The sequence below is a fragment of the Lichtheimia ornata genome (assembly GCF_029851405.1).
Source record: "Lichtheimia ornata isolate CBS 291.66 chromosome Unknown scaffold00003, whole genome shotgun sequence".
NCBI lineage: Eukaryota > Fungi > Mucoromycota > Mucoromycetes > Mucorales > Lichtheimiaceae > Lichtheimia > Lichtheimia ornata.
The window spans coordinates 736,623-762,283 of NW_026695323.1; the positions used below are offsets into that span (position 1 = coordinate 736,623).

General features: G+C 43.7%; 14 protein-coding genes across 14 annotated transcripts; 10 read left to right on the forward strand and 4 right to left on the reverse strand.

The window, feature by feature from the left end:
- Positions 1-584: 584 nt before the first annotated feature.
- Positions 585-1,424, forward strand: O0I10_001254 (uncharacterized protein; the record flags this gene model as incomplete). The annotated part of the gene is made up of 2 exons (XM_058481351.1): positions 585-849; positions 910-1,424. 2 exons carry the CDS (start codon positions 585-587, stop codon positions 1,422-1,424), a joined length of 780 nt encoding a protein of 259 aa, XP_058347989.1.
- A 60-nt stretch (positions 1,425-1,484) lies between these two features.
- O0I10_001255 (uncharacterized protein) lies at positions 1,485-2,617 on the reverse strand (the record flags this gene model as incomplete). Its single annotated transcript, XM_058481352.1, has 4 exons — positions 1,485-2,211; positions 2,273-2,383; positions 2,440-2,502; positions 2,568-2,617. The coding sequence occupies 4 exons, from the start codon at positions 2,615-2,617 to the stop codon at positions 1,485-1,487; spliced, it is 951 nt and encodes a 316-aa protein (XP_058347990.1).
- A 269-nt stretch (positions 2,618-2,886) lies between these two features.
- Positions 2,887-4,461, reverse strand: O0I10_001256 (uncharacterized protein; the record flags this gene model as incomplete). The annotated part of the gene is made up of 3 exons (XM_058481353.1): positions 2,887-3,570; positions 3,634-4,106; positions 4,173-4,461. The coding sequence occupies 3 exons, from the start codon at positions 4,459-4,461 to the stop codon at positions 2,887-2,889; spliced, it is 1,446 nt and encodes a 481-aa protein (XP_058347991.1).
- An 874-nt stretch (positions 4,462-5,335) lies between these two features.
- On the forward strand, positions 5,336-6,114 carry O0I10_001257 (uncharacterized protein; the record flags this gene model as incomplete). Its single annotated transcript, XM_058481354.1, has 3 exons — positions 5,336-5,701; positions 5,757-5,810; positions 5,878-6,114. The coding sequence occupies 3 exons, from the start codon at positions 5,336-5,338 to the stop codon at positions 6,112-6,114; spliced, it is 657 nt and encodes a 218-aa protein (XP_058347992.1).
- A 149-nt stretch (positions 6,115-6,263) lies between these two features.
- O0I10_001258 (uncharacterized protein) lies at positions 6,264-9,199 on the forward strand (the record flags this gene model as incomplete). Its single annotated transcript, XM_058481355.1, has 9 exons — positions 6,264-6,320; positions 6,385-6,622; positions 6,700-7,102; positions 7,176-7,206; positions 7,264-7,468; positions 7,527-8,093; positions 8,154-8,594; positions 8,663-8,704; positions 8,763-9,199. 9 exons carry the CDS (start codon positions 6,264-6,266, stop codon positions 9,197-9,199), a joined length of 2,421 nt encoding a protein of 806 aa, XP_058347993.1.
- A 108-nt stretch (positions 9,200-9,307) lies between these two features.
- On the reverse strand, positions 9,308-9,648 carry O0I10_001259 (uncharacterized protein; the record flags this gene model as incomplete). Its single annotated transcript, XM_058481356.1, has 2 exons — positions 9,308-9,415; positions 9,487-9,648. The coding sequence occupies 2 exons, from the start codon at positions 9,646-9,648 to the stop codon at positions 9,308-9,310; spliced, it is 270 nt and encodes an 89-aa protein (XP_058347994.1).
- A 2,570-nt stretch (positions 9,649-12,218) lies between these two features.
- Positions 12,219-13,518, forward strand: O0I10_001260 (uncharacterized protein; the record flags this gene model as incomplete). Its single annotated transcript, XM_058481357.1, has 5 exons — positions 12,219-12,340; positions 12,418-12,581; positions 12,636-12,875; positions 12,936-13,264; positions 13,327-13,518. 5 exons carry the CDS (start codon positions 12,219-12,221, stop codon positions 13,516-13,518), a joined length of 1,047 nt encoding a protein of 348 aa, XP_058347995.1.
- Positions 13,519-14,469: 951 nt separating this feature from the next.
- On the forward strand, positions 14,470-16,057 carry O0I10_001261 (uncharacterized protein; the record flags this gene model as incomplete). The annotated part of the gene is made up of 6 exons (XM_058481358.1): positions 14,470-14,677; positions 14,781-14,797; positions 14,970-15,153; positions 15,234-15,449; positions 15,523-15,845; positions 15,920-16,057. The coding sequence occupies 6 exons, from the start codon at positions 14,470-14,472 to the stop codon at positions 16,055-16,057; spliced, it is 1,086 nt and encodes a 361-aa protein (XP_058347996.1).
- Positions 16,058-16,119: 62 nt separating this feature from the next.
- On the forward strand, positions 16,120-16,518 carry O0I10_001262 (uncharacterized protein; the record flags this gene model as incomplete). The annotated part of the gene is made up of 1 exon (XM_058481359.1): positions 16,120-16,518. The coding sequence occupies one exon, from the start codon at positions 16,120-16,122 to the stop codon at positions 16,516-16,518; it is 399 nt and encodes a 132-aa protein (XP_058347997.1).
- Positions 16,519-16,782: 264 nt separating this feature from the next.
- Positions 16,783-17,061, forward strand: O0I10_001263 (uncharacterized protein; the record flags this gene model as incomplete). Its single annotated transcript, XM_058481360.1, has 1 exon — positions 16,783-17,061. The coding sequence occupies one exon, from the start codon at positions 16,783-16,785 to the stop codon at positions 17,059-17,061; it is 279 nt and encodes a 92-aa protein (XP_058347998.1).
- Positions 17,062-17,328: 267 nt separating this feature from the next.
- O0I10_001264 (uncharacterized protein) lies at positions 17,329-19,216 on the forward strand (the record flags this gene model as incomplete). Its single annotated transcript, XM_058481361.1, has 6 exons — positions 17,329-17,392; positions 17,464-17,632; positions 17,702-17,845; positions 17,913-18,173; positions 18,226-18,551; positions 18,627-19,216. 6 exons carry the CDS (start codon positions 17,329-17,331, stop codon positions 19,214-19,216), a joined length of 1,554 nt encoding a protein of 517 aa, XP_058347999.1.
- Positions 19,217-19,560: 344 nt separating this feature from the next.
- On the forward strand, positions 19,561-20,667 carry O0I10_001265 (uncharacterized protein; the record flags this gene model as incomplete). The annotated part of the gene is made up of 3 exons (XM_058481362.1): positions 19,561-20,225; positions 20,297-20,438; positions 20,506-20,667. 3 exons carry the CDS (start codon positions 19,561-19,563, stop codon positions 20,665-20,667), a joined length of 969 nt encoding a protein of 322 aa, XP_058348000.1.
- Positions 20,668-20,691: 24 nt separating this feature from the next.
- O0I10_001266 (uncharacterized protein) lies at positions 20,692-22,550 on the reverse strand (the record flags this gene model as incomplete). Its single annotated transcript, XM_058481363.1, has 4 exons — positions 20,692-21,029; positions 21,107-21,773; positions 21,846-22,100; positions 22,155-22,550. 4 exons carry the CDS (start codon positions 22,548-22,550, stop codon positions 20,692-20,694), a joined length of 1,656 nt encoding a protein of 551 aa, XP_058348001.1.
- A 2,017-nt stretch (positions 22,551-24,567) lies between these two features.
- On the forward strand, positions 24,568-25,218 carry O0I10_001267 (uncharacterized protein; the record flags this gene model as incomplete). Its single annotated transcript, XM_058481364.1, has 1 exon — positions 24,568-25,218. The coding sequence occupies one exon, from the start codon at positions 24,568-24,570 to the stop codon at positions 25,216-25,218; it is 651 nt and encodes a 216-aa protein (XP_058348002.1).
- Positions 25,219-25,661: the final 443 nt, after the last annotated feature.

Genomic DNA, 25,661 nt, shown 5'->3' on the forward strand with positions numbered 1-25,661 from the left:
CTATGCAATGTGGCTACATACAATGCCTTTGAAAAGATCTCTCCCCTTCCTTGTCCCTGAATGACCGGTTTGCCACACATCCCCTGCGTCCCAAATGCAAGTAGTTGCTGTTTTATTTGGAAAATGTATTTACGAATGGGCACGATTGAGTATTGTTGTTTGATGATGATGATGCTATTACATGGAATGGGTGAGCCATTACTGTGAGGGTGGAGGATGGGCAAGGAAGTCAACAATGGATAAATGCATTTTGCCAATTGGGGAAAAAGTGCCGTGATGAAACCCGGGCATTCATATCGTTACACTGTGGCACTCACAAAAGTAACACCAGATTTAACAAGCGCGTTGATGTGTGTAGCTTGTATCCTTCCGTTGTTTCTTGTAGAGCCCTCTTGCTCTCTCTCTCTCTCTCTCTCTTTTTCCTTTCCACCCCCTTGTGAATCGGGAACGATTGCAGCGACTTTTCCATTCTCGCTCTCCTTTTTGCCGAGAGCAACTTCTATGCGACGTGTTCACAATTGGTCTTTAATCACATCATCTACACATCCAGCATGAAGCATTTGCTATTATGGATATGGACATCAATGGCTATTGTTGCTATGGCAATGGGCCAACAAGGGCAATGGGTGATCCAAGAGGATTTCGAACTTGACGTCCACCGGTTTTCTCATATCGTGTCAACGCATCTCTTGTTTGACCATGTCGACACTACATTGAAAATGTTTTCAAGGACCATTTCCAATCGCTTTCGTGAAGAGATCCAGATCGATAGCATGGGGGCCAATGACACAGGGTGTCTACCTCTCGACGTACAACTTCTCAAAGGACAAATCAGTGGAGCCATTGGATGTAAGTAAAACTCATATGTGTGTGCCTCGACTCTCAAGATAGTTAATTTGCCAATAATAGCCTATATTGAAGACAAATTACCTAGCGTCTGGAATGAGCACGCCAAAGCACTAGACAAGGCATCTCTCGAATACCTCATTGAACACTTTGCACGCGACCTGTGTCCTCCTTCCAATGTTATTTTGAATCAATGTCTTGCCGAACATGGTCAGCAATTGTTATCGTATATCAGCCATCATATAGCAGAACAACTTCGCACCACCATCAGCCATATTGTACAACATGACATCCCGCATCTCTTTGAAACCACGCAAACTCAAGTCGCTTCCCTACTCACTCATTTCAACCATCCTGGCTGCCATCTCGAGCTCAATCATTCTTCCAACAACAATCCTGCATGGCTTGATCTTGTGACGGATATGATCAGCCATGATGTCAAGGATCTATTGCATGACGTCGGTCGTATTGAAGACTCGGTGTACCAATTTGCCATCTTAGCCAAAACATCCTCATCGCCATCCTCCTCATCATCAGTGAACCATCGTTTAATAGATACCCCGCATCATACAATGTAAACTTGCAGCGCATGGATACATATATACATATATAAATAAACCTCGTAGATACAATAACTACTATAGAGATGCCTTGTTGATCTTCCCGGTGGATGATGTTGATTGCTCTTCTTCTGGGACATTCACGTTCTTTTCCAATTCAAAGCCCTCCATACGACCACGGATATAGATGCGATGACGATCACCCGATTGACCAGTAGGTTGACCGTGCTTCAAATCAAGATAATATTCGTCACCAGGATAAGCCAAAAAGGTATGATAACCACGTTCGGACCATGTGGGATCATTGACAGGGTTGTGTTGTGGCATGATGGTGGATAATTTGCCGTTGCTTGTGCGTAGGGCACCAATGCCAGCATTGGCAGCTAAATTCACGTGATCCTGGATGGGCATCATGGATTCCAAAGAGTACCATTGGGGTGGGAAGAGCACAATCTTTTGTTGTCGCCATTGTTCAAGTGCTTCCTTGGGACTAAACCAATCGAGATGTACTGTTTCGGTACCATCGGCTTGAGCCACGCTATCGGGTGACCAGACAGTTAAGAAAAAGTGGGTATTGTAACGTCGCTTTTCAGCTCCAGGTGTGATCCAATTGGCAAAGGGTGTCAAACGATCCACGGCAGGTACCAATCCATGCGTTTCACATAGCACCTTGAATTGAGAAGCATTATTATGCACACGTTCACGCCACACTTGCTTGTCTTGGATCGCCGTGGCTGGTGGATGCGTCAACAATAGCCCGGATTCTTCAAATGTCTCACGAATAGCACAAATCTTGTTGGTCAATCTGAAACGTACGATGCCATCATGTTAAAAAGCTGTACAATATACACGTGATTCGTCCATACTCTGTTGTGGGTTGCTGCTTCAATAAAGGTTGCCATAGAGACGCATCATCATGCTTATCCACAACACCACCGGGGAAGACATGTGCATGGATGAAACTGCTTTTGGCGTTGCTATATGAAACCATGTCAGAAGAGCAATACTTGGTTTGCAATGTCGACTACATTACCGCTTCATCATGAGAACCTTGTAGTTGTGGCCATTGGCTTTATTGGGAGCAGCAACAATGAGTCTGTGTGGGTCATTCATGGACAAGCAATTAGACCAGATTGGCAACAGCCGAGGAATGAGACTTACGTTGCCGAAGGACGAATCTCTTTGGCAGTGGCAGAGGCGACGATATCCATGGCACGAGAAGAAAAACTTCGGGATAAAGATAAAGAGGTGTGTGTTGACAGAGGATGAGATCTCCTTAGTAATGCTGCAGTGCTGAGGAGCATGAAAAATGTATGCGTGGGGAAAAAACCAGACAATCACGTTCTCAGGCACCACCCATTTCCTCGTGAGTATTTATGAGCTGTCATCCAAAAACACGGGTAAAAGAATATTGCGACGGACCACCTCTTCCCATAGCATCATGTACATGTTGTCTATTAGTGATCGTCTTTGAATAAAATTATCGATGAAATATCTTTTTCTCCCAATAACGCAAGGGATTGTAAAAGCAAAAGCCAAATGCCAATGAAAGAATAACCCCAAAATCACCAACACGCTTCGCTATTGGACCAATAAACCATGGTTGACTTGTGGCTAACATGCCAGCCCCAAAGGCAATCACCAATGTCAGTATAGCAGCTGCACCTACAGGCAGTTGTCGTGGATCGTTCCATGATTCAATGTTGTATTTCCTCCTTGATCGAAATACAAAGTGCTCGGATAAGAGGATTGCATTGTAACCAGCGATACAATATGTGATGGGAGGCAAAAAGATTTGGAGTATACGCACAAGATCCTCGGCACCAAACGCACCCAAGATAGCAACGATGATCATGTTGATGGTTGCCAACGCCCAAATTCGTCGCCATGGCACAATTGTTTGTACCGTAAGTGCCATGTTGTATGCACTTGGTACCACGTGACCCACCGCATTGAATGCAAACACCACAAGTAAAAATTGGCCAAACCAACCAATAGGGGCAAACACGTCAGCTGCTAATGCGCCAGAGTCACCTGATTTCTCAAGATGCTCGGGTACCCAAACGGCAGCAAGGACAAATGCTAATGACTCTAGCAAGATGGTTGGTAGGACACCTCCTAGATAGCTAAGCATGCCAACTGTATATGGATTGAATGTGGTGGGCTATGTACATGTAATACATGCATGAGCACATAAAGAACAAAGATGATATGAACAATAGCATACCTGCCTTACTGTAAAATCAGCTGCTGCAAATGGCCATAGTGCTGTGCTTGAGTAGATGAGTCCAAAAAATGACATTACGGCTTTGGGTTCGGCTTCAGGATACGAAAGAACAGACCTATTAGGATCGTATCTTGCCAAACCCAGCCCAAACAATAAGCCGAATGCAGTCCACATTGGTATCCATAGCCACCGTTGCAGATTATGAATAAGCTTGTATCCAATCAAGCAAATGATCCACGTTGCTACTGCCAAAATCACAACGCCCGCCCACAATGGCAAACTTGATGGTTGTCCAGGTGTTCCCATGGCAACAAAGAATTGTGCTGATTGAATAATGTTGATGATCATCCAACCGACAGAGTTGATCCAATTAAGAGCTGAGATAAGTTTACCACCATAATAGCCAAAGCTATATCTCACAAGAACCATTTGTCGCAACCCGGTTCGAAAACCTAGTGTGCTGTAAATGGAGCCTGCAAAGTGTGTGGCATTCGTTGGTCTCAAGAAGTGATACTTTGCCAGTCTATGGATATACATACCTGGTATTGAAGCAATCATGTTTCCAAGGACAATGCAAAGAAAGGCCTGCCAAAACGCTAGCTCATAGAGTTGCCAGCCCAGCATCCCAATCATTAGGTAGGCCAAAGTGCTGCTGACAGAGAACCAAATCGTAAAGTTATCCCATATACGAGTGTGTGGTCGTTGATTAGGAGGAACAGGATCAATGCCTTGAGTTTCGACCTTGCACCAACGATAACAACAATGACGCGTTGTGTTTCGTCGTTCGCTTTTATCTTCCTGATGGTCTTGGATTTGTACCTCATGCATGATGGATGAGCTAAACAGCAGGTGAAAAAAGGAATGACATGATGGTGGTTTTTTTTTGAAGGAGCGTTAACGCCGCACCCTGCAGCCCCTTACATTAACTCAAATCGTGCATGAAATTGCAGTAGCTTATGGAAGAGCCAATCCGGATTTATCTGCATATGGGATCCGTTGCTACATAGACCTTGATGTTTTTGTGATATACACGGACACGCTCTTTTATGCGTATGCTTACATACACGCATATCGTAAATATACATGGTTTTCAGCAGCATGCAGTATAAAGATATTGTTGCCATGCGTCTTGAAAAGAACATTCACATCTTGACAATGAAAGCCCATGGGATTACCGGAATCGGTCATCCGGCAAATAATGACATGCAATGACCATCAAAGGTGCCATCCATTGTAACCCGGCACATCATCATCTTTCAACACATTCCATTCATGCTTGTTGAGTGTATGTCTCAAGAAATGGTGCAACCCTGTACGATGATGCTAGTGGAACTTTGGATGATATAATGCGCTGTGGCACTGTCAAGTGTGCTTCGTGCGCACATACTCGAGCATGTTACAAACATGGGCGTCTTTGAGCTTTACTCATGAACACAAAGAAAAAACAGCTGTGACACGGGGTTGTGTAGTAGCAAGTCTACTGTTTCAGATTCAACGGAGGGCAACAAGAGTACCCAGACAACAAGGAATCTTGCACTGCACAGAATGCATATATAGCCAAATATAGTCTGCACGCGTTGCATCTTTTTCCACAAACGCATACATACCACCCGATAGAGATACATACATGCCTACTATAAAAACAACATAGACAACACGCACATTTTTTTGTGTTTCTTTTTCTTTGTGTGTTCTTTTTGCAATGAAATCAAGGGACAGCAACAACATGCAAGACGACCAAATCATTGTAACGCCTCCATCACCTCCCAGCTCCTCGTTCATGCATCATGACGATGACAAACCCAATATTGACGATGCCACTGTGATCGAATCTTTATCCAGCTGCCAAGATGATATCAATCAAGCACAGCATTGTTTGAAGGAACAATATCGACGTGGTGTGTTGCTACGTTCTTTTTCGGATCCTGCACCGGCACTCAATAAGGCGAACATTATGGATTGTCATCGGCTGGCTATAGAAGCATTGCAGCACTTATATGTGGAAGAGCGTCGTAGACATACAACCTTGGAAAAAGAAGCTGATATTGCCAAAGAACAAGTAGTCAAGGTAAATGAATCCATTTAATGCCATAGATGATGCTAACATGGGGGATGATTAAAAGTTACAACAAGAGCTCGCGTATCAAAAACGACAGCATATGGCTGAGAAGCGCAAGGTAGGTTCATAGTTGCACCCAAACATGCTTCATAGACTTTTAGATCTGATTGAGAATGATGATGTAGTGGCAAAAGGATATGACCCGGGTGTATGAGATGGCTGAAACAGTGTATGAAATGTCATCCCCAGCAGCAACAGCAGCAGCACAACATCGGAACCGGAAGCAAGCAACAGCTTCATCGCCTGTTGAGCTGCAGAATAGATTGTACGACATCCTCGCCAATACTATGCACCTTCAACAACATCCATGCACCTCTCTAAACTCGCGTGCTGATGATATCTTCCCTTCTCATTTTCTTTAATTCCCCATTTATCTCCCCCCTCACACCTTTCGAAATAAAAAAGTATCTTGGAGACTTGACTCTTCTTTATTCCGCTATCCATCAACATTCGATATTGTCTTCTTGGCATACATCGTGATGGAGCTAATGCATACGTCTATTGCAACTACATGGATGAGGTCAATGGATTGGAAATGTCCCATTGCGACGAGATGGGCAACAAAGAGGTAGGTTTCACCACAACACCACGACAAGTCCCGAAACAGGAAAAAGCTAAATGGGCAGATTCAGTTGGCAGCTCTCGTGGACACGCTTTTTCCCTTTTCCCTTTTTACTTTTTCATTCATGCTACAATCCTTCATCAAGTCTGTGGGGCTTGCTCCCTTGGATGCCTATGTTGAACCACGCATATCTATTGGGAATGCTGTATACGATCGTGAACTATCTACTGGCAACTTTAAGGTGCATATGGATGCACAAGCAAGAGCTCTCATTATCAAGAACAGCAAGGGTCGAGTAATATGGAAATGTAAGCGAGCCATGTTGTTGCATTACATACATAGGGAATCATAATTCTCACGCTCCTCCTCCTCCTCCTCCCCACAGCTCTCCATAACATTCCTTTTCTTTTGTCAAGTATCGGCGATGATGAAATAACCACGGAGCCCTACAACGATGCGCTTTACAAGATTGTGGAACATGACGAGCACATCACCCGACTTCAAACCATTACCCGCATTGAAACCAGCAATAACCAAGTACGCATCTATGGTGGCCTTGGCACCAAGATATCTCCACAAACGCACTTGGATTACGAGTTCATCCTCGAGGAATTATCACCCAACCAGCTCCATTTCACAGCACGCATTGTCAATCGAGATACACCCATGGCCAATTATCAGCGACTTTTGTTGGTCTTTGAGAGCCACAAGGACGAAGATTTTTATGGATTTGGTGAACAATTTACGTATGGATCACTCAAAGGACACAAAGTCCCTATTATGATCAGGTGTGTGTGCGTGTGTGTGTATGAATGCATGATGATGATATGGGTACTAACAAGAATACATCCTATTTCAAAGAGAACGAGGTCACGGTCGAGGTGGGCCACAGGTATGTTTTGTGTAACTAGGCAACGGCGGCATATGACTCAACCATGCATTACTGTAGACATCATCTTTCATCAATTCAGCAGTCAGCTTTGTCGAGGGCTACTTTGGCGGTGATGATGGCTATTGTAGTTCTACCTTGTCGGTTCCACAATACATCACATCGGATCGACGATGCCTGTTTCTTGAGACGTCCGAGTATACAAGCTTCAACCTTACTGATCCGGATCGTGTCACAGTGCGCATTGACGCTAGTGAAATGGCAGGTAATGTAACCATTTTCAAAAGGGGTGTCACATGAATACTCACAAGAAGAATAAACAGGACGCATTGTGGATGGCGAATCCATGCTGGAATTGATCACTGAATATACATCCTATTGTGGTCGTATGGCACCGTTGCCTGATTGGGTGAATGAAGGTGTGGTTGCTGGTATCTCTGGTGGCAAAGACAAAGTGCATCAAATCGTGCAGCAACTTCAACAACATGATACGCCTTTGGCAGCTGTATGGATTCCGGATTGGTGTGGTCAACGTGTACAATCTTTGACACCCAACGTGGCATTGAAGCGTTTATGGTGGAATTGGGAAGCTGATGCGAATGCGTATCCGGATTGGAAGGCCTTTGTCAAAGAACTCACCAACGACAAAAATGTGCGCGTGCTCACTTACATCAACCCATTATTGACAACCACCCAAAAACCAGGAACACAACGTGACCTATTTCAGGAAGCAGCCAACAAGCAGTATTTGGTGCGTGCACCCAATCAGCAGCCTTACATTGTGCACAGTGGTGGTTTGGAGGCAGGGTTATTAGACCTTACCAATCCTGAAGCAAGAGAATGGTTCAAGGGTGTGCTCAAGGACCAAGTATGGGATGCTGGAATTTCAGGTAAAGATTAGGACTGCATATGCACTTGATACAGGGATTGACAATATTTGTGTGTAAAAGGAATGATGGTGGATAGTGGCGAAGAGCTTCCTTATGATGCAAGAAAGATCATCCTCAAGGAAAACAAGCCTCCAAGCACATACCATAATCTCTATGCTGAAATGTGGGCCAAGTTGAATCAAGAGGTTATGGAAGAGCAGTCTCTTGATGATGATGCTGTCTGCTTTTATCGAGCTGGTTATACACGCTCTCCACAATACATGTCGTTGGCGTGGACAGGGGATCACAATGTATGCTGGGATCAAACCGATGGATTGAAAGGCGCTGTGGCTGCCATGCTTTCAGGTGGATTTTCTGGTTTTACGCTTACGCATTCGGATATTGGTGGCTACAATACCATTGAAGGACAATTAAGAGGTGCTAGCATGACACGCTCACGCGAGTTGCTTTACCGATGGATGGAATTGGCGGTATTTACAGCCATGTATCGGACTCATGAAGGTGCGTGAACGATGGAAAGAAAGAAAAAAGTATCGTGTCGCCTATATTTAGCTCACACCTCTTTGCAGGCATCCTTCCCGAAAGAAATGCTCAATTTTATGACAATGATGGTAAGTGCTCGCATAAGGGATTAAAGACGTCCAACATTGGCTTATTCCCCAAAAACAGACACCTACACGCACTTTGCACACATGGCCAAATTGTACGTTGCGCTAGCTCCTTATCGAAAAAAGCTTATGCAAGAAGCTCATGAGAAAGGCTGGCCGATGATGCGTCATCTTGTATTGTACTACCCACACGATGCCACTGTCAGGCAACTTTGCTACACGCAATTCTTGTTTGGACCCGATCTTTTGGTAGCACCTACCTTGTCGCCATCAGCGTCCTTTGTCAAGGTGTACTTTCCACAGGATTCCCGCGATGTCTCATGGCGTCATGTATGGTCTGGTAAATATTTTGAAGCGGATGGAAGCTACAAAACGGTGGACACTCCCCTTGGTCAACCTGCCATGTTCATCAAAGAGCCACGTCAAGACAACGGGTTGCTAAACAACCTGGTGGATTTTGCAAACACCTATTGTGATTACGTAGCCAATGTAAAATAAAGAAGAAAGAGGCATCACTTTGTACATATATATATATATATATATGATTGTGAGAATGCTGTACACGAAAAAGATTTATTTGCAATGGATAATGGTGGTGGGCGTTTTTTACTTTTTGACGGATTTCTTCAATTCATCAATATCCTTCTTGAGTGATTCGGTTTCTTGCTTTTGATGTTCAAGAGCTTCACGTAAAGCACGGATCTTTTCCTCATCCTATGTACATCATCCATGAATATACATGCATGTATTTACACGATGACGCGTAAACCCAACCTTATACTTACGTGTGAGCGAGCCCATTGGTTTTCAACAGCCTTTTCCTTGTCGCTGAAACCACCACGGGAGCTGACAGTAGCACCTTCACTACCACCGTATCCACCACCATTGGAATAGAAACGGCACATAGCGGCACGACGAGTAACAAGACGAGAAGAGACGCGAAGCATGGTTGTGTTTTGAAGAGAGAAAGAGAAAGTGTTTGGAAGAAGAAAGAAGAAAGTTAGGTGAAAGGTTTCAAATTAAGACAAAGAAACGAAACATGCATGTCTCTTTTATAATCGCAGCATCCAATCACAGCGTCTGCATGCCCATGGTTGTCATCTGATCGCAAGTGGGAACGTGTTTATGGCCTGATTCACCCAACAAACAATCACACACGCGCACTTGTTTGCTATCTACCAGCATCACAACACTTTTTTCCCTTACCCAGTAATCATTCCAGAAAAGTTGTCAGTGATAATAAAAAAGTCGCACCATCGTCATGCGTATAGCAACAATGATAAGAGCAAGCACCCTGTCGGCTCTTATTACCCGCGGCATGGTTTATTGTACTACCATCCACGCAACATGGCACGATCCAAATACAGCCATTTGCGTATGCAAATACAAAGTTGTTGCGAGAACCAATACAATTCCCGTAATCTATAATACACATGCAAGGTAGCTTTGGAAGCCGTTGTAGGGAGCTGTGGTGGCAGGGAACATGTACGCTTGTATGCATGTATCCTCGAACAACGTCTTCTAGCGCAACAGCAGCAGGTGATTTGTTGTAGTAGATGGATCCCAGATCCTGATTTATGCATTCGTATTCAGTCACAAAGACTCTTTAGATACATCATTGGTGAAGGCTTTCTGCCAATCTATCAACCCACTACCATGTCCTGTAAACATTCTATTACTCTTTTCTTCTTTTTGTGACCACAGAAATCTACCCGCGCCCACCATGCACATAAAAGATGTTTCGTCCATCATTGTACTCCCATACGCCTATTTCTTCTTTCTTCCATCATATCACTCTTTGATAGCTGACACCTTTCAAACCCCAAGGTAATGTGATCACCATGGTAGATTGGCTTCTTTGTGAGTGATCCATTTAGTAACATTTGCGGTGATCTTTAGCGTTTCATTATCACCCTACTTTCATTATCCTTATTGTCATTGTGGATTTGGCTTTCTATTATGGTAAAATGTGATAACCTCGCTTGATGAATGACATACTAATATTCCTTTTGATGTAGCTACTTCCCTATATGCATCGTCTGCAAAAGGCGGAATAGGTGGCATAGTCCACTACTGCAGCCCGCATGGTGGTTATATAACGGCTTCATCCAATCAATAATGCCAGCTTTGCTGTTAGCAGCACCATGATCGAGGATGGGGATCACGTCAATGATCCACCTCCATAACGACGCATAAAACACAAGGCATTCACGGGTATCACATTCAATGCGTTTAAACCTGATGGCTTTGAAGAGTCAATTTCACGACAATGCAATAATGAAGCATACAATGACATTGATAAGGATATGCGTGTAAGCAAAAGGATCATGGCGAAGTAAACAATCGACCCATACAACCCCCAGGCTGCAAGGATTAGGGGATCCGATTTTTGATGATAAGGGTGGGAGCTCCCTTTCTACGTATGATGATCCCTCCAATGTGGCAAGTACTCAGGGTGATGCACCCATTGTGGTGGGCTCTCCTAACGAAAACAAGAAGGCAGCTTTGATGGCAAGCTCCTTCGATGAACCAAAACGAATGAAAACCTCATGAAGAAGTGGATGGTAGTATCTGGCACCATTGGTGAGGCCAATATTTGCCGGGAACGGACCTAATGAGCAAAATCGGTCTTGCTATCATAAACATTGTTGACAAAGCTGTTGTTGGTAAGTACATACATTGCTTCTACAATTACAAGGGGTTAATCTTGCCTTGTTTTGTGTAGGCCAAGATCTGTATGAGGCAATGCTAGCAGAATAGGCCGGTTTCAGTCGCTCTGATGTTGCATACAAGTTTATACGTATCATGATCGACAAGTACATATCGAGTGGCGTACAAGCCATTTGTTGGAAGAATTGTGTATGCAACCTCAAAGCGTGTATCAAATGTTGAAGAAGTACTTCAAGATGAAGAGTGGAAGATACGAAGATCTAGCAATACTTTATAGCAAAGACTGGCAAAGATACCTTCCCGAAGATATACGACAAGGCTTTGACGTTGATGATGCAAGCACAAATCTGTAATGGTAGTTTGGAAGGCATTACAGTAGCAGGGATTTTATGGCACCATCGTCATCTTCTACGCAAACAGTAGCAGTAATAACTTCACCATCACCTTATTCACAAGCGGGCGCGTTAACAGCAGCCTTAATTTCGTCCCCACACACTCCAACCAGATTTTGTATTTTCAAACGCAAAGCACTGTATACATCCCACATTTATAAATGTCGCGTTTTATTATTATATGTTTTATGGAGGAGGAGGAATGTTGAATGATCCCACAATCCAATAGTAACATAGATGAAATCTCTAGCTATACAACATCATGCATGGGTGGTGCTGGTGTCTTGAAAACCAAGTATCAATGTGTTCCTTACATACTACTGAGGAGCCGCTTTACTGCATTGACGAGAAAAGAACGCGTCGGGATGCCGCGGGATGACAAAAAGAGACGTACCTCCTCCTCTCCTCACTCTATTTTGTTCTCTCCCTCCTTTTCTCTTTACCTCGCATAAACCATGGCCGACAGCAGTGATCAGCAACAAAAAATCAACACGCTCTTGGAAGAAGGCAATCGATCCTTGTCCCTCAACGATTACGAGACCAGTGTGGAAAAGCTCGGCGAAGCTTGTCAGTTACTGTAAGGCTTGTTCTCGATCAGCAATGCGATCTGTTCCTGGGGGCATACATTGATACAAGCGAATGTTCTTTCGATAGTGACTCCATCCACGGTGAATTGGCTCCTGAGAGTGGTGATGCCTACTTTGCATATGGTCGTGCTCTCTTGCAACACGCTATTCAACAAAACACAGTATTGGGCGACTCCAAGCGTCAAGACGAAGCTGCAGCGGCTTCCACAGCATCATCAGAAGCCAAGCCAAGTAGGTTGGATAAAGACAAGGTGGATATCTTAAGTGCTTAACCTATATTAATAGAGACTACATCCAACTCCAAGTTCCATTTTGAAGATGATGAACAAGAAGAGGAGGAGGATCAAGAACAAGACGAGCAGCAGCAACAACAAGGCGATGATGAGGATGACGAAGATGACTTTCAGACTGCATGGGAGATTCTTGATTTGTCACGTGTGATTCTTGAAAAGAGCGACGACAAGGAGACGCGATTAAAATTGGCTGATGTGCATTTATGCCTTGGTGATGTGTCAGTGGAAACAGGTAAATATCAATACGCATCATGTAGGAAAGAGCGAGAGAGATATTAACATGCCATGGTAGAAAAATTCGATCAAGCATTGCCTGATTATAGGAAAGCGTTGGAGATCAAAAAGGAGTTATTGGATCAAGGCGATCGTCAGTTGGCCGAGGCACATTACAAGTTGGCATTAGCACTCGAATTTTCGACAAATGAAGGAGATCAAGCTGGTGAAGAGATCAAGAATGCCATCCAAGTCCTCAAGAAGCGAATTGAGAGTATACAGGCTGACACTAGCAAGGATGAGGAGGATGTCAAAGGAAAAGGAAAGGCTGCTACGACCCCTGCTGCTGCTGATGACAACAAGGAAGTCAAGGAAATCAAGCAATTGATTGTTGATATGGAGGAAAAGGTAAACCAATTAGGGAAAGAGTTGGATGCCGGCAGGATAAAATGCTTATTTATATGTTTAAGGCTGAAGAACTGACAAGTCGCCAAGAGAAACAAAAGGAAGCAGAAGCATTACTCAAGAGCTTCCTGGGTGCTGGTGGACAATCGGCCGTCGCAGCTCTCAACACAGCCACTGTCAATGACCTTTCATCCATGATCAAGCGCAAATCAACCAACAACCCTGATGGAAACAGCAACAAGAAGCAAAAGCAATAAGGTCGATGATTGGATGGATCGAGATGTATGCATGATATGCGGGCCATAGAAGCATCCTACTATTCACTTGTTTTGCTGACAATAAATGTTTGGTTTTCCTTGACAAGAATAATAGCTATTTGAAAATGCGCATTTTGATATGATCATGAAATAAAGGATACCATTGCTATCATCAAAATGACATGCTAACATGATTCCTTTGTGCTCTTCACTCCTAAATTTAATTTTGAACCATGATTGTATATGGAAAGGAAAGAAGCCATATCGCTGTAACTTTTACCTACAATGAGCTCACTCTTTGTCCTTTGTTCTTTGTTTTGCCATACATGTAATCTTCTCAATGCATTACTCAGCCGGCGTTACAACTACATCTTTATTGACCACCATGCTTGTTCTATCATAACGTCATTCCTAATGCGTTGGTAGATAAACCAAGATAATGCTCAAGTTGTCGCTTTTCCATCACAATGACAAGAAAAAACAAGGTTTATTCATAACAAGACTAGGCCGGCTATGTCGATAATTGAAATATGAGCAAACTGTAATAAGGAAAAACGGGACAAGCTGTCATTCTATAGGAGGTGCAGCATACGTATTATTGATGGTATGGCTCAAAGCGGATGCTGGACGTTGTGCAAGATGGATGGAGGAACTTGAACAAGAAAATGGCTCTCAGGTGCCGAGTATCTAGTGTATCAAAGTGACGCCATGTACGGATAATGAGCAGGAATAATCAAATGGCGAGAATCCTGCATGAAGAGAGAGAGTTTCGCCACGCAGACTACCATTCACGATAATCTTGAGAAAGGATCGAAGGCGTCCATTCATGTGACGATGATATTAAGAACACCACCCGAAGATCCAAGCGCCCATCTTTGCACCTTGAATCTTCTCCTTTATTTATTGCACCTCTTTTCCAAGGTTCATTCTCTATCTTTCTTTTGCATACCTATGAAAAACGTCTTTTCTTTCATTGTCCTTTTGCTGTTACAAGCATTGATTTTTTCCATAACTCAAGCTGCTGATGAAGCGTCCTCCACGACCACCACTACTGCTAATGTCCAGGAAGAAGCATCATCATCTAATCTTTCATCAGCTCAATTCTGGGGACAAATCATCGCCATCATAGCACTCGTTGTATGTAGTGGTATTGTCGCAGGTATGATTAAATCGTGGGCCCACTGCCCTACTTTAATGTCACATGGTGTGGAAACTCATGATGATCCATATACGCCTTCCTCCCTGCGTATGTATGTATGTAGGATTGACACTTGGTTTGGTAAGTGGTTCCATCTAACTTTTTTTCCCACTTGGGCACGCTGCTCCCTCTTCCTCTCTTTATCATGCAAGCTGCAACAGGGAAAAAAAGGGGGGATGGTGGATTTCAACGTTATCACAATAATAGCGGTCACTCAAATGGATGTTCTATTACTCCTTGTCAATGGTACTAGATGTCTCAAGATGTCACCAATCTCGCCATATTATCTGCAGCTGGTACGCCCAAACAACGGAAATATGCTGCACGCATCATGCCTATCCGCAAAAACGGCCATTTGCTCCTGACAGCCTTACTCCTCACCAACACCGTGTTGAATGAAACCTTGCCTGTGCTTATTGATGGCCTTTTTGGACAAGGCAAGTCATCATTATTAGTATCCCCTACCATCACGTCATGTTCTTTTTATCCCAATACCGCCGGCTATTATGTATTGTAGGGTATTTGGCTATCATTCTATCGACCGTGCTCATTGTTCTCTTTTCGGAAATTATACCTCAGGCCGTTTGTTCTCGTAATGGTCTCGCCATTGGTGCATTCTTTGCGATACCGGTTCGAGTATTGATAGGCTTTTGGTATATCATTGCATGGCCCATTTCCAAAATTTTGGACAAGTGCCTTGGAAAACATCATGGCTTTGTATATAATGTCTCTGGTAAGAAGAACAGGATTCACACTTTGTTCGCCCACAAAACATTCACCATGATGGTATCCATGTATGAATTTAGAGCTTTGTGAGCTTATCGGTCTCCATAGCAACAGCAACTCAAATCAATTGCATCCAGGGCCGCTTGATCAAAGCACCACGTCATTACTTCAATGCATTTTGAAAGTATCAGAAAAGACAGCAGGCGATTTGCTCTATAGCCCACATCCACCACCACAACACCATCACCATGAGTGTATGCTTTATGCGGATGATGCAATCGACAACGCATTATTGGGCCGCGTCGTTGCTAGTGGCTACGCAGCTCTCCCTGTCTATGATCGAATACTTAACCAGCAAGAAACAAAACAAGAGGCAGTGATTGGAACGATCACAGCTAGCAAAGTAAGAAAGAAAGAAAAGAAAGGAGGCCACATCTCTCTATCCTACAGCACTTTTAATACCTATTGCCAAAACAGCTGTTTTCGGTGCTTCATTATAATAGTTCAGAAAAGAAAACCATCCGCGACTTGACATTGGATCCTGTGATTGAGATACCAGCATCCACGAGGGTTCTAACGCTTTTACAGCTACTCCAAAATGAGCCATGCAAGTAACATCGTTTAAACTTGTAATGTGATTTGACGATTAACCTTGCCTTGTTATCCATTTAGCACATATGGCACTTGTGACATCATGTACATCACGTAATACAAGCCCTCGAACAAGCCATGATAGCAATGGGTCTCTTGAATCATTATCCACAGCTAATAACAGCAGCAGTGATACAAGTAGTAGCAGCCGTACGCATAGGATAACTTCATTGGGAATCGTACGGCTGGAACATGTTATGGATCATTTGCTGCAAACATCATCATCATCAACGTCCACCACCACCAGCTCCGATAGTACATGCATCAAGATCATGGATGAAAAGACGCATACAACATCAAAAAAGAGCGACGTTGCTAGTCATAGACTATCCTGGAATCACGCCGAACAACCTGATCAGGTCTCAAAAAGTACAATTACATGCAGCAGCAAAGCAAGTAGTGAAACGGTCATCTCCAAAGCATAAATGTATCGTGTATTAAAGGAACCAACAATACAGCAGCTTCTTTTTTTCCTTCACAAGTAAAAAGAAATCATATGCATACACCATGTTGACCAGGGGTTTGTCATTGGAGGGGGCGTGTAGTTTCCACGCCATGTTTCAATTTCTCAACCCATGATATCATGCTTTTGTCACAAAGAACATGGGTTGGATGCCATGTTGGGTATATAAACGTCCCACTTTAAGCGATCCATGGCTACGTAGTGCATCTGACTCTTTTTATTTACCATGAGCAACCGCAACAACAATCATCCCACCCACCACCACACTGCACGTTTGGGCACGGTAGCACATACCGAAGCTGCCCTTGGTACCGGCGTTGACTATGAACGACCCAATGAAGGTGAAAACAAATGGTACGACAATGTCGATGACGTGTTCAAGGAAAGACACTCGCAGCCAAAGAGAGCACAACATGAATCCCGAGGACATCGCATCGATCGTGAGCTAGCCGAGGAGGATCGTGAAGAAGTTGCAGAGAAGGAGAAGGCTCGTCAAAATCGTTAATTTTGTATATAGCATTGTTTTCAACCCCATTGACACTATACGCATTAAAACATTTGTATATGTATGACAAGATCTTAGATCGATCTCAAACCGAACGCATGGAGAAAGGGGGTGAATAATGTGGGTGAGAGGGAAAAAGGATGGGTGAGTGCAGTAAAGGGATGATCATTAGGAGAGAAGGTGGCAAGTGCCATATAACTAGTACTGGTCTTTTTATCTCAAGACAGCTTTTTCGATATCACAATACCCTTGCAGCCTTTTCCTCAAATGACAGAGGCGGACGACATTCATTCATTGAATTCTTCCACTGTTAACAATGATGATTACCTTGGTGAGCAACGTCATACACATAACAACTTGCTACATGTAATCTCTCAAGCACTCACACAAGGCATATAAAAGTGTTGACTCAAGAGCAAACGACCACAGTGAAAGAAAGAAAGGAGAAGCAGGTGCTAAAGCCATCAGCCATACATGCATCCATCCGTTCGAAAAGTGACCAACATCAACAACAAGAGGGCCGAGAAAATGTTGCCAAGGTGTCCAATACATCCACATTAGCGAGTATTGTGTAAGTGCCCTGCCCCATGTTGTTTTTGGCTAAGGGGATAACGAGATCAATATTCATTTCATGCAATAGCTGCGTGGTTGCAGGTACCGGTGCACTCGGTATTCCTCATGCGCTAAGCCGATCTGGATGGATCGGTTTAGTTTTTCTCGGGTTGAGTGCGGTGATGGCTCAATTTTCTGGATGTCTTTTGATTCGTTGCTTGTATCATCGGCAGTAACGTATTATTAAATCATGCATCCCAAAGTTTGAAGGATGACTTATCGAGATTTTGATGCTATAGGAGCCACCGCCTTTCAGGTTTTCCAGAGATTGGGCATGTCACATTTGGTCTACCAGGACGCATTGTGGGTATTGTATTCTCAATGTTGCTGCTGCTCTTTACGCCCATACTCTACATGATCTTGGCAGGCGACAATGTGTCACGTCTCTTGGGTTCTGCAGGTGTTGTGGTGAGCCGCAAAGCGTGTACTTGGATTGTATCTGCTGTTGTTGGTTTTCCATTTGCATTGGTGCGAACCATGCGCGACGTTTCTTTTATGAGGTAGACCAAAGATTGAAACATGAACGTGATCAGCTGATATATAACAATGTAGCTTTTTTGCATCCATGGCAACGGTAGGCTTATTATTTGTGATTACGTCTGCATCCGTTTCCACTATCCATGAACAACCCAATGTGCACCATGATTGGGCTAATCCTGGAGGTATCCCTATTGCCTTCAGCACCTTTAGCTTTTCATATTGTGGCAATGTCATTTATCCACACCTTGAATCATCCATGGCTGCACCATCCGATTGGCCCAAGGTCTTATTGGTGGCCACATTTGCGGTCACCATCATGTACATGACGGTGGGATTTTTGGCCTATCTTGCCTATGGTGCTGATGTGCACAATCCAGTCTATGACAGCTTGCCACAAGGTATGTATAGTATTAAGATGTACGTCTCCATGGATGGATACAATAAATGTTGATGTCTTTAAATCCCCCCCACAGGCGCTGCACAAAATGTAGCTATGCTAGTAGCCACGCTGCATGTGTTATTAGCAGTGCCAATGTATCTTTATGTGCTTACAGTGAGCATCGAGACATGGCTTGGTGTGAGCTATCTTCAAGAACATCAACATGCTGCTGCAACCATGAAAAGATATAAAGAAGATCAAGATGTTGACGTCAACGCCACCATGGATGACCACCAAGAGGATCATGATGATGATGATACTACTACTACCACTATGGGACACCAACTTTCATGGCTAAAGCGACAACGTCTATGGCTACAACGCCATGCAAGAGCAACACGGATCGTGCTTCGAACAGTGGAAATTTGCTCATGTGCAGTGGTTGCCATGCTCACTCCGTATTTTTCGGACTTTATGTCCTTGATAGGCACCATTGCAGCCGAGTCGCTTACCTTTGTGTTGCCATGTATTTTTTGGATCAAGCTTGCATGGCATGATAGAAACCCTTGGGAGCTGCTTGGATGTGCGCTTATAGCTGCTGTGGGTATATTTTGTGCCGTCTTTGGAACAGCCGACGCAGTCAAGCTCTTTTTAAATGACATTCAACAGTCGTCGTCGTTGTGAGGAGGAGACACAATGCATATCTCCGAAACCGCATTGTCATGTTCACATGTAGATTGCGTTGTGTAATAAATGATGGATTTCTTTTGATGATCAACAAACAAATTGAATAAGAATGTGATGGTGTGTCGATAAATCTTTATATGCTATGGTTTATTTGGATAATGTAGAAGTACATAATAAGGTGTGTGTGTGTGTGTGAGTGGACTCTGTGTAAAAAGGTACTAAACGTCATGCTGATCACTTTCATATGATTCACAGCGATCTAAGCAAAAAGCAGGATTCAGCTATCGGCCTCGTTTAACTTTAATCCTTTTTGTTTCGCTTTTACACACTTACACACACGTATGTTGTTCTTTACTCGTGCTCGTCCTTTGTTCAACAAGACGCTTGTCAGCTCCTACAACTTCTCTACGAGTGCTCGTCAGCTGAAGGACATTCGCAATGTCACTGTCATTGGTGCTGGTCTTATGGGATCTGGCATTGTGCAAGTGGCGGCTCAAGCTGACTACAAGGTGACCATGGTGGATACGACCGAGGCTGCTTTGGAAAATGGACAAAAGATCATTGGCAACTCTATCAAGCGTGTCGCTCGTAAAAAGTTCCCCGAAGACGCCGCCCAACAACAAGCCTTCATCGACAAGGCTCTCAGTAACATTGCCACGAGTACGGATGCTGTCAAAACCATTGGTAACACCGACCTTGTGGTTGAAGCTATTGTGGAAAACATCGATGCCAAACAAGCCCTCTTCAAATCATTGGATGCCGTTGCTGATAAGGATACCATCTTTTGTACCAATACATCTTCGCTTCCTGTCACCAAGATTGCTGAAGCTACTTCACCTGAACGTCGCCAACGCTTTGCTGGTTTGCACTTTTTCAATCCCGTTCCTGCTATGAAGCTCGTTGAGATTGTACGCACTGAAGCTGTCACCGACCCTGTGTATGAGGATTTGGTTACATTTACCAAGAAGACTGGCAAGACACCTGTAGAATGCAAGGACACACCAGGGTAAGGGTCAATACATACATGTATGCATAAAGTAGAATGACTCAACCTTGTTTTGGTTGATACATACATAGCTTCATCGTCAACCGCTTGTTGATTCCTTATATGATGGAAGCATTCCGTATCCTTGAACGTGGCGAGGCTAGTGCGAAGGACATTGATACTGCTATGAAGCTTGGTGCAGGCATGCCCATGGGCCCTCTTGAGTTATCTGATGTGAGTGTGGTATACAACAAAAAAATGTGGGCATTGTCATTGATGATGGTGTAATGTACACATGTAGTTTGTCGGCTTGGATACCCTTAAATTCATTGTTGATGGCTGGGCCAAGGAAGGATCCCTTGACGATGCCTATGTCAAGCCATGTGCTATTCTCGATGAACTTATCAGCCAAGGTCATTATGGACGTAAATCAGGCAAAGGTGTTTTTGATTACTCGAAATAGATAATGTATTATATGATTCTTCTTTTACATGATATGACATGATGAATGCTTCTTTCTTAAGAAGGAATGACGGGATTTAGTGGATGATGAGGGGGCAACAGCGTCTTCAGCTTCAGTTGGGGATTCTTGTACAGGTGCACTGGCAACGAGAACAGGGGATAAAGGGGGATAGGCACCTTTTGGATCTTTGCTGGTGGAGGGTCGTCGTATTGGCTCTTGTGATGGTGGTGGTGTTTCATGATGTTGACATTCGCGATATAACTCGTAAAAGAATAAATAACCATCTCGACTTAGTTCTTCATAGATGGCTTGCTCGTCTTGAGGGCGTAAAGGTTTGACACGCTCACTAGTAGATAAATCATCTTGATGATAGGATGTATATATAAGTCACTCAACATTCCATGTATAAAACCATCATCTTCCTCCTTAACAAACATACCGTGCTTCAGCCAATAATCATGACCATCCTTGAATGACCGGGAATAAGCAATGTAATGACCAGAAAATGGAGCATGTCCTTTGTGGCATACAGCACTGCGTAAGCGCATGACACCTTCAATCTTTTGGCCACAGGTATCACAAAGAGGATCATCAGCGTTTTGGTTGAGAAAGCGATTGAAATGAATGCTGGCAGGGACAAGGACTCTTCGCTGATCTTTGGAATAGGTGCCTCGATTGGAGCAGCGATATCGTTTTAGAATGATGGGCAACACCATACGAGAGTCTGGAAACGATCCACGATTCTGGGACTTGATTTGTTCACCCTGTTCATTGATACCACTGTAAAACGGGAGCAGCTCCAACACTTGCCAAGCATTGACAGCAATTTCCTCCCTTCGCTCTGTCAACTTTACTTTGGTGATTGAGGACATGCTCGTCATACTGGTAGGCGAAGCTGGTGCCGAATTGGGACTGAATTCATGCCAATCAACTTGTCGTCTAACACCGGTAACGATGCTGCTGTAGAAATGATCAAGGAGGATATTCTCGAGTCGAATGACTTGTTCATGCGAATCCGTTGGCATGGATAGTGATAGCACTCGATCCGTCGTCACTCGATCATCATCCACGTCCTTTTTGGCACCATGGAATAACCGCATTTGGAACTATAAACATATTATACAATGAATCTACTGATGCATACATTCCCCAAGCCCCACCCCTGAAAAGAAGCTTACCGGAAGATATGGAAGATCAAAGGCTTCGGTCAAAAATAGTAGCAGCTCACTTGCATCTTCTTGTCGCCAAGATCCACGTTCACTCTTGCCATTCCAACCAGCAGCTTGAAGGGCTTCACGTAGTTGTACAACGACATGTCTTCGTACCAGCTGGCCTTTGCGCATCGTATTGACAAAAAGGCGTAATGCTGTTTGCAGTGTTGCTTTTTCAGGTTGATCGGAAGAGGTATCGTATGTCAATAGAGGATCAAATGCCTAGATATCGTTAGTCATAAAGAAGAAAAGGGACACAACACTCTATCCACTTACCATAAGCGAGATGAACATGGCAAATAATAAAGCATCGATATAACAACTGGTACCACCATCATTTTCAGCGCCTAGCATGGAGCTACCAGGCTCAGGTGTTGTATGTAAAAGTCCATGGTAAGCTTCCTCGTAATGGTCGAGCTCGATCATGGCCCGCTTCAAGTCCCAAGCATTGGCGGCGAGTAGGTCATGGATATGTTTGTCTTCGAGTTGCAAATGAAAAGTGCGTTCTGCATAGTCGGCCAATGAGGACATTGAGGATAGCTGATCTCGGGTCAGGCCGTCTTTGGTGAATGCTGCTGCAGCTCGTTTCTTTCTATGCTTGATGGACCATCGTTGACGAATGCTGTGATAAGAGAATGGACGTTGCTTGGATTCCTTCCTCGGTAGCTTCATTGGCTTGCATCCTCCACTCGAGAAAACGGGAGTTAAGGAGATGGTGAAAGGAATGGTGAAAGGGAAGGAAAAAGAGTAAGAGTAAGAGAGAAGGACCACTCACAACAATTTCCCCCACACCTCTACTTTAATAACCCAACCCACCCACCCACTCGGGGAAATCGTCCTTCCCTTTTAGGATGTGCTCACACATTCATCTGAGAGGAGGATCCATTGTGTATGACATCCATCTATATTGTAACATGTGTTTGTTTTATCCACAAAGTTTATGAATACCTTGACATCGCTCCATGCGACCAATGTCCTGTTAGCATGAAAACACAGCACCGGATGACAAGAGAATTAAAGTTTGTTGAACCCAAAAACGATTAATCACCTGGTCCGTTACCCCGCTCCATTGTTTTGGAAATCTGCCGTGCCTTTTTTGGGCATCGTCCATGGTAACGCTAATTGTACACATTGAAGCAAAAAGTCTTTCTTCCCTCCTACTCCTCGAGGGTGACTTGGTTTCAGGAGCTGAAATTTGTTTACATCAGGGCAACATTTGTCAACCATTGGATCCTTGTAATAGCTTCTGTAAATGGACTTTCTTCAGGGCATAATAGTGACGAAATGAATCCTATTTACATGGCACATGGTCATTGTTATGAATTACTATCAAGTTGCTATTACCAGTGATCTAGCTCCAATTACCAAACAGCGGAAGCAGAAATGTGGTTTCATTCATCTTGATGATCGGCTGTGTGCTTGCGTTTTGAAGGGACGAGGTACGCTACATAGGATCGTTTTAAGAGTCAGCTAGCACAAGCCCAATCATCTCTCCATACAATACAAGCGCATAAAGCCATCCAAAGAACAGCGGTACCAGCTAGCTTAAGGTAGCTGATGAAAAGTTGATATGTAGCATTTTCTTCATTGGCATCCAAATCCAGAGGAAAATGACTTTGCTATACATTCAAGATGTTTATTGTTGTCAAGCTTTCCTAATTGGAGTTCGTATCATCTCAAAACCTGATTAATGCATGAAAAGAGGAACAACCACTCTCCTGGTTGAATGGATCCGCTGCAATCCCCACGATGGGGTATGTCTTATTCATGCTATGAATCATTAGCGGAAATGGCAAGAAGTTTAGCTATCATGATACCCCGACTCAAGTTACTTTGTACGAGGAAGACCTTGGTATTGAGCTAGTGCAATGCCAAAAAGAACCTGTACACATGACGTAATCTTATGGAATGCTGCTGTTGTAACTGCTGCATTCATCATCATGGGACATGGTGCGACTTTGAAATATGTATGAGACCGAGGTTTCATTAGTAAACTTGTGCACGGCATCAAACCATGATAAACGTTTGGCTAGTGCTTTATCACGTGGGTGAGCTCTTAATCATCATTGAGCAGCTACTAGTATACCTAACGACTTGTATCAGAATCGTCCAACGAATACATGACCCTATGACCGCTGCTGCAGTTTAGCGTCCGCTGAGCAGGGATCATGATGATGATGATGATATTGGCTATGGTACAGGAATAGTTTGGAACCTTAGTACGTTATTTGGATACTATTTTAATACGTAACAAGAAAGGGAACAACGACAACAAGATTGACAATGAATGCATGGAAGATACAATACAAAGCGTGTCGTGAGAAGGGGGTCATTATTATGTGCATGATTGTTGCACAATACACCGTGCGCACCGGCAGTGTGGGTACGTACCCAGGAACCACGTAATATTAAATTCGGAATGATGACGGGGGAAAAAGCGATATCGACTGGTCTATCGTACTCTCTCCTTTCTCGCTCCAATCTGCCGAGTACGTACATACATAGTAGATTATTCACATGGCTGAACGGGATGATATCTCATGAGACAATCGGCTGATAAGCCAATGTTATTTAAAAAAGAAAATGAACTCGATTTTAGATTTCCCCATTTCTCTTTTTCTCTTTTCTCTTTTTTCCCCTACAAACACACACACACACACACATACTTTAATCAACAACAATCAGCATCATGGCCTTCCATCGTATTGCGTTTGCAGAAGACGTGATGAGCCAGGATAGTTCAATTTCGCCAGCCCTCCTTTACGACGAGATGGACTTTCCACCGCTTCAAGATGGATGGCAGTTGCTGAATGAGGCGGATGCTGACGATGACGACCATCATCATGCATTTGTGCACAAGGTGGTTCCACAAGAATGGGATTGGCAGTGTATTACAAAAGAACATCGACCCGCATTGTATGCTCAAGTAGCAAGTCGTGCTCTTGATGATGATGACATCAACTCTTCCACCACCACGTTTACTTTACCTGTTGTCGCAAAACCAGCTGCTCGTCGACGTTCCTCTTTGCTCCGCAAAGCAACAGATACATGGCATCCCACTTTCGAATCGCAACACGATCTAGGAGATGAGCTCCATGGTCAATACAAATCGTCTCATCGTCGTCTTCGTCGTTCTATGAAGCTCTCGGCAAAACAACGACCTCGTCGCCAACGCTATACGACATCCGTTGTATTCGATCATGGCCATAACGTGGACGAACAAGGCCGTAAACGACGTCAACGCACTACTACCAAAGGATCATCCTCCACCTCTTCGTCATCCAACAACAAAAAGATAGCATTGGAGCAAGGACTGGATTGGGTGGTGTCTTTCCCTTAAACAAGTCAATTCTCCCTTTGCAGATCTCTCACATGAACACACATATCATTGGCTCTCCTCCAACAACAATCAATATATCTATTGCGTATATCACCCTTGGCTTTTTCTCTAAATACACACATGGAGGCTTGGGAGATTTTATAGAAAACTATCCTACTGTCACTGCTGCTATGTATGATGTCAAATGTGCTGAATGAGTGGTGGGAAGCATGCCAAGTGTGCAGCATGTTACATGATGAAAATAGGAATGTCGATGATGCCCAATGAGAACCAATCGATGCATCATGGTAGATCACGTTGCTTCATAAAGGTGGTTTTCCGCAAGATCAAAGATGTATGTACCTTATCACGATCCACTACCCATCTCGGTTAATATGGTCAACATGATTTTCATTGGATTGGAAGGGAGGTGTGTTGTATGAGGGGAGACAAGATGTAAATGA